General features: G+C 39.9%; 1 protein-coding gene across 1 annotated transcript in view; it reads left to right on the forward strand.

Moving 5' to 3' along the window:
- Nucleotides 1–368: 368 nt before the first annotated feature.
- The window catches only part of rbm19 (RNA binding motif protein 19), an 8,720-nt gene continuing 2,478 nt past the window's right edge, over nt 369–6,610 (forward strand). The window contains exons 1-15 of the mRNA XM_008418746.2: nt 369–510; nt 589–771; nt 862–978; nt 1,560–1,601; nt 1,847–2,060; nt 2,150–2,373; nt 2,453–2,512; nt 2,601–2,679; nt 2,777–2,848; nt 3,752–3,961; nt 4,063–4,193; nt 5,345–5,472; nt 5,563–5,659; nt 5,753–5,863; nt 5,942–6,142. Coding sequence (XP_008416968.1) covers nt 475–510; nt 589–771; nt 862–978; nt 1,560–1,601; nt 1,847–2,060; nt 2,150–2,373; nt 2,453–2,512; nt 2,601–2,679; nt 2,777–2,848; nt 3,752–3,961; nt 4,063–4,193; nt 5,345–5,472; nt 5,563–5,659; nt 5,753–5,863; nt 5,942–6,142 — 1,905 coding nt within the window. The 5' untranslated portion in view covers nt 369–474. The remainder of the gene's footprint in view (nt 511–588; nt 772–861; nt 979–1,559; nt 1,602–1,846; nt 2,061–2,149; nt 2,374–2,452; nt 2,513–2,600; nt 2,680–2,776; nt 2,849–3,751; nt 3,962–4,062; nt 4,194–5,344; nt 5,473–5,562; nt 5,660–5,752; nt 5,864–5,941; nt 6,143–6,610) is intronic.

Genomic DNA, 6,610 nt, shown 5'->3' on the forward strand with positions numbered 1-6,610 from the left:
GGGGAGAGGGAAGTCTGGGCCTCCCTTCTGAAGCTGCTGCCCCCGCGACCCGACCCCGGATAAGCGGAAGAAAATGGATGGATGGATGGCAAAAAGGCTCTCCATTGTAAGGACCCTGATGAAACGGAAGAGGTGATTAATTCAATCTAATATATTTATATGTAACCGCCCGCCCCACCCTCATGGCATCAATAAAGTATTCTTTTGTAATTGAATTGATTTGGAGGACCAGAAAATGGGTTTGAATTTGTTTTCTGGGAGCGAAAGGGGTCATTGAACGTGTAATGTCTCCCTCAGACCAACAGGTGGCGGTAACCACCGCCGAACCACAGAGAAACAAAAAAAAGGAAGAGGATGAATCCCTTCCTCCTCATGTCAATATGGCGATGTAGATGTCCTCTCCACGCTGGTTTGTTGACATTTATTTAAAACCTTTATACCGACTGTTTTAGTCGAATTACAACAACAACAACCATGTCAAGACTCATCGTTAAAAACCTGCCTAATGGGGTAAGTAAGAACCCGTTCTGTTAAATATAGATAAAAACATCAGCTTTAGATAATCTGATGATGTTTTCTTGTGTCCAGCTGAAGGAGGAGAGGTTCAGGTCGATGTTTGCTGCTTTCGGCACCGTCACAGACTGCTCTCTGAAGTTCACCAAAGAGGGAAAGTTCCGAAAGTTTGGCTTCGTGGGCTTCAAATCCGAGGAGGATGCGAGCAGAGCGCTGAAACATTTCAACAAGAGCTTTGTGGACACATCCAGAGTAACGGTGAGATTTTCATCAACCCTAAAAAGAAGATAGGTGCGTTATACATGTTGTTTGTTAATTCATGCACGCACGGTGTTCGTCTACGTTTAGGTGGAGATGTGTAAAGCGTTTGGAGATCCCACTAAAGGGAAAGCCTGGAGTAAGCACACCCAGAGCTCAGAGCAGGATAAACCCTCTGCTGCTGCTTCCACCACAGACAAAAAGAAGGTAAGAGGGCATTTCAGACAGGAACCTGGAGAAAACACCCCAAGCAAACCTGCCTGGCTTTCACTGGCTAATACAGATTACAAGCCAGATTTGACTTAATTTCTAATGACTATTACACATATACGCTCATTTAATTCAACAACTATTGTTGCATCTCAATCAATCAGAATATAAAATGAAAAGTGTGTAAACCCCAAATTTAGTTTTATGAAATGTCTTTGTTAAGAAAGCTGAATCTTTGCAGAAGATGTTATTGGAAGGCTGAGTGTACATGTCATAGTACGGGATGCACAAGTAAAGCAACAATCACCAAAATTAATAGAGTTCATTACAAATTAATAGAGTTCATTACAAGTGTCTTTTTCTTTAAAGGGAAAAAAAAACACCTTTTTCCTGCTTCTTGCAGTGAACATTTGAAGGGATTCTGTAGGACTTTTCCTTTTTGATGCCTCTCATAAACAGGACAATTACTTAACCTGCCAATCACTGGTCAGAGCCAATCTATTGGTGCATCTCTAATTTGTGAAACATTTTCAGAATAAACTACTGTATGTTTCTTRTTTGTTTGTGTTGAAATTCAGAAAAAGCCGGGGAAAAAGGAAACCAGCAGTGCACTGGGAAATGTGAGTAAAAAAAAAACAACTGTGTTTCCAGTTACACTGTAGCTATTAAACATAAAAATGTGTTAAAAAGACAAATCAAATGACAATGTTTAAGCTACTTTTCTTACTTGTAGATTTTAGATGTAGAAACGATTTAAACAGTAGCAGTAGTATGTTAGCACTCACTAACGTTGAGCGCTTTGTGACTCTTTACTGTTTTTGTTAGAATAATATTTTTTTATATTCACTTTCTTGTGCTGGGTCAGCTGGAGGCAGAAGATGGATTTAATGAGTTTCTGTCAGTGCATCAGAACCGCAGCCAGGCCCAGACCTGGGCAAATGACATGGCTCAGGATCCGACTGACTCCGGAGGCGTACAAAAGCAGAAGAAGAAAAAGCCCGCCTCTGATGATTACCTTAACTTTGATTCAGACGAGTCAGAGGATGAGAAGCATGATGATGATGATGTTGAAGATAAGGGTTGGTTGTTTCTTTTTTCCTTCTGAAATTTAGTACAAATAGTCCAGTTGTACTGTTCAAGTAGAATTTGAAGATCTTTGTCATTTTAGTTGCCCCTAAAGAAGCCCTGAAGTCCGGCCTGTCGGATATGGACTACCTGCGCTCCAAGGTGGCTCAAACTATGGAGGAGAGTAATGGAGAGAATGAAGCTGATGAAGAGGAGGAGGAGGGTCCTGTTCAGCATGGGGACAGCGCCTATGAGAGCGGTGAACGAGAGAACATCTCAAAGCCTAAACCTTTCCCTGGGAATAAGAAACAAAGTGCCCAACAGGAGGTATATTTAGGTGAAACGACACCTTAGACATAATCATTTGGTTGAAGTTCTGTGTTCAAAACCACATTTCTTTGTTCAGATGGAGCCGACGACAGACTTCACAGTGAAGCTAAGAGGCGTCCCATTTAATATAAAAGAGGTGAGTTATACCGCATCACCGGCTATGTTTTGCTTTAAAAACAGGCCGTAATTGTTATTCCACTTTTTTTCATGTTAAATTCTGTTAGCAACAAATCCGAGAGTTCATGACTCCGCTGAGGCCTGCAGCCATCAGGATCGGGAGGAACGAAACTGGAAACAGAACCGGTGTGTGGGAAAAAAAAATATAAAATTTATATACATGGTTTCTATATAAACAATGTGAAGGTCCTTATGTCAAACAAGCTCCATGTGGCTCCTTTAGGTTATGTGTATGTGGACTTGCACTCTGATGAGGAGGTGGAGAAAGCTCTGAAGAAGAACAAAGACTACATAGGTAAGAAGTCAATAAATAAGTAAGTAATTTGGAACTATTAAGATTGTATTAATCACCACCAATATACAAACGGGTGGTATTTGCCGTCTCTGAGAGTTTTATCAAGACAAAAAAAAATAGTTCCTCTCATTTAAGAATGATGTACCATAAAGACTTTTTCCAGGCAAAACCTGGATCCATCAGCTTGTCATTTGACTCGATGCAACACTAGTTTGTGAATCCTGAGTTAAGATAAAGACCCCATCTCATCACCTTTCACCTCTAGCTATTGTTTTGATGTTGTTTATTTTATGCTGTGGAATATGACTGTGGAACTTGCTGAAGATTAAGTTCAGTAATTGCAGGCTGGAACAGTTTTTATTCCCACTAAAAAGAGCTTTTTGTGAGCTTTATAAGAGTTTAAGTTTATTGAAATGTTTGTGGGTCAACCCCAAGAAGAACAGTCTCTAATATGGCAGAAACTAGTGGGGATCCTTAAATCACAAATAAAATGTACTAATAAATAAATAGACTCTATCTATATAGGCGTTTTCTATTCATACCAAACACTCAAAAGTTTTGTATAATTATCTGGGCTTCATGTGATACACCTGTGTGTGATTTTAGCTGGTTTAAATGAATTAAAGAAATCTGGGCTTTTCCTACTTTTATTCTTATCAGAACATTTTAATTTAACTTTAAAAAGGTTTTTCTTCTGTTTTTGTTTAGTTTATATGAGGTAGATTTCGAGCTGTTTTCAAAATCTGTTTTAAAGATCTAATGTCCAAATAGCTTAAACACACCCTGTAATATGTTATCCATATTTACTCGTATGTCCATACACTTGCATGAGTTCATTTGAGATTCTGCATCAGCTTATCTGAATGTAGTCTTTGTTTAACAGCAGCTTTGCTTACTTTCCAGGGGGTCGTTACATCGAAGTCTTCCGCGTTGATTCATCGGGGGCGAAAAGCAAGAGGAACAAAAATGACAAAGAAATTGACAGAAACTTCACCAGGAAGCTGAAGGAGGACGAGGAAGAGGAGGATGTTTCAGAGTCTGGTCGACTCTTCATCAGAAACCTTCCCTACACCTGCACAGAAGAAGAGATGAAAGAGCTTTTCGCTAAATATGGTGAGTTAAAGAACACGCAGTACATATATAATTATTTAAATTCTGCCTGCTAATATATTTTTTCCTCAGCTAGATGTTTTCTGATTCTTTGTACTTTATAGGTCCTTTATCTGAGATCCTCTTCCCTATTGACAACCTGACCAAGAAACCTAAAGGATTTGCTTTTGTTACCTACATGATACCAGAAAATGCTGTGGTAGCTCTTGCGAAGTTGGATGGACATATATTTCAGGTATTTCTTTGTTACTTTTTAAAAAATGATTAGGACTTATATATGAGCTGTTTTTTGGGGGGGAGGAGGGAATTTTATGCTTTTTCTTGTTCAGTTGTTTACAGACGGATGATAATTATATTTATTTTCCATGTCTAAAACTGAGAAATATGTTGTTTCATAAGGCAGCAGAACTGCCTTATGCTTTAATGAAGCAGAACTGCTGCCTTATGAACTGCTGCAGAACACAACTGAAGTTGCAGGAGAGTGAATGTTATAGACAGGACTCTGAATTGAGGAATCAGTGCCCAAAAGAGGACAATGATGATGAAGTCTTTTATGTTTTTCTCATGCTCATAAGATGTACATGAGAAATTATTCAGAGATGTTGGATTATATGAGAACTCAGACTTTGTAATATCAGCTGTTCTTGACCAGCATTTGTTACTGTGGTAGACAGACTTTTCTCATCATGCAGTGGCCATGTAAACACAGCGGCAGTGAATGGAAGCAGCTAAAAGTCCCACTTTTCAGCATATAATCAGTCAGTATTGTAATTGTGAGGATTTCACTGAACTACTTGCTAATTCATTTGGTTTGAGTTTGGAGAGAAAAAAAGAATTTCTTCTGCAGCTACTTTGAGGATAAACATATAATAGGAAAGAGTTGGGATCTTGATGTCGGCAGACATGTAAACATTAAAAAATATAAAATGTTGACACCTGAAGCACTTTAGTCTCACAAACAGTATCCTTGATTGTCTTACTCCACTGGTTCTATCCGTCTTAGCATAAACTGTTGTTTTTGCACCTTATCTGTGAGTTTTTGAGAAACTGTTTTTTGTATGTGGGCAGAAATCTGCCCCCTTTATCTATTTACTTTAATGAAGCTCAAAAACTCTCCTTGACAGAGGATCTTTTTACAAAATTTTTCGTTTGTTCACAGCTACAGACAGGCATTTATGTTTGAACATGGTCATCCACAAATGGTAAATGTGTGTTTTAGGGAGGTGTGACTTCAACTATTTATTTTTTGTGGAAAATAGTGTCTTAAAATTGCTTTTTGGCATCGAGAAAGTGTAAAAATGTCATCTGGTATTTATAAATGATTTCTTAAGTTTTCTGATTCTAAATTCTAGTGAGTGGATGTGTTGTTTTTTCCTGTGGTTTTAGGGTAGGATGCTTCATGTTCTTCCCTCCACTGTGAAGAAGGAAAAGTCTGAGTCTTCAGAATCTGGTGGTCCTGGTTCTTCATCATATAAACGACGGAAAGATGCTAAAAATAAAGCTTCGAGTTCTAGGTCAGCAACAATATAATATGCCGTTTTCAATTTTTATAATTTTTTTGGTTGCTGTTTTAAATTGCACGCAAATTTTCTTTGTCTTTCCAGTTCACACAACTGGAACTCTTTGTTTCTGGGTACAAGTGCAGTGGCCGATGCCATTGCTGAAAAATATAACACCACAAAAAGCCAAGTCTTAGACCATGTGAGCGAGCCTACGTTTGGGGTTTTTATGCTAAATCATTGTATTAGTTGTTTAGCATGAACAAAACAAATTTTTTTGTATTATCTTCCAAAGGAGTCAAAGGGAAGTGTTGCAGTGCGGATGGCTCTTGGAGAAACTGAGATTGTCCAGGAAACCCGACAGTTCCTGCTGGACAACAGTGTTTGTCTAGACTCCTTCAGTCAAGTAATTATGAGAACAAAATCTGAGATTATGTATAGTTCATCCATACTTGTCTGGTAACATCTAGTTATGTTTGTACAGGCAGCAGCAGCAAGGAGTACAACTGTGATCCTCATAAAAAACCTTCCTGCTGGAGTGACGACGACAGAGCTGGAAGAACTTTTCTCGCCTCACGGCTCTTTGGGTCGAGTTCTGCTGCCGCCTTCAGGCCTCACCGCCATCATTGAGTTCCTGGAGCCAACCGAAGCCAAGCGAGCCTTTGCCAGGCTAGCTTACAGCAAGGTGTGCAAGACCTTTCAGTTACAGCGCCTTAACAAAATACTCTTACACCTTTGACCTTTTCACATTTTGGCACATTACAACACTACATCACACATCTATCACTTATTTATTTTGGCTGTGGGCTGCACAGTTGGTAGAGCTTTTGCCTTGCAGCAAGAAGGTTCTGGGTTCGATTCCCAGCCCCGGTCCTTCTGCATGGAGTTTGCATGTTCTCCCTGTGCATGCGTGGGTTTTCTCCGGGTACTCCGGTTTCCTCCCACAGTCCAAAAACATGACTGTCAGGTTAATTGGTCTGTCTAAATTGCCCCTAGGTGTGAGTGTGTGTGTGCATGGTTGTTTGTCCTGTGTGTCTCTGTGTTGCCCTGCGACAGACTGGCGACCTGTCCAGGGTGTACCCTGCCTCTCGCCCGGAACGTTAGCTGGAGATGGGCACCAGCAACCCCCCCGATCCCACTGAGGGACAAGGGT

Source organism: Poecilia reticulata, linkage group LG9, assembly GCF_000633615.1.
Source record: "Poecilia reticulata strain Guanapo linkage group LG9, Guppy_female_1.0+MT, whole genome shotgun sequence".
NCBI classification, from domain to species: domain Eukaryota; kingdom Metazoa; phylum Chordata; class Actinopteri; order Cyprinodontiformes; family Poeciliidae; genus Poecilia; species Poecilia reticulata.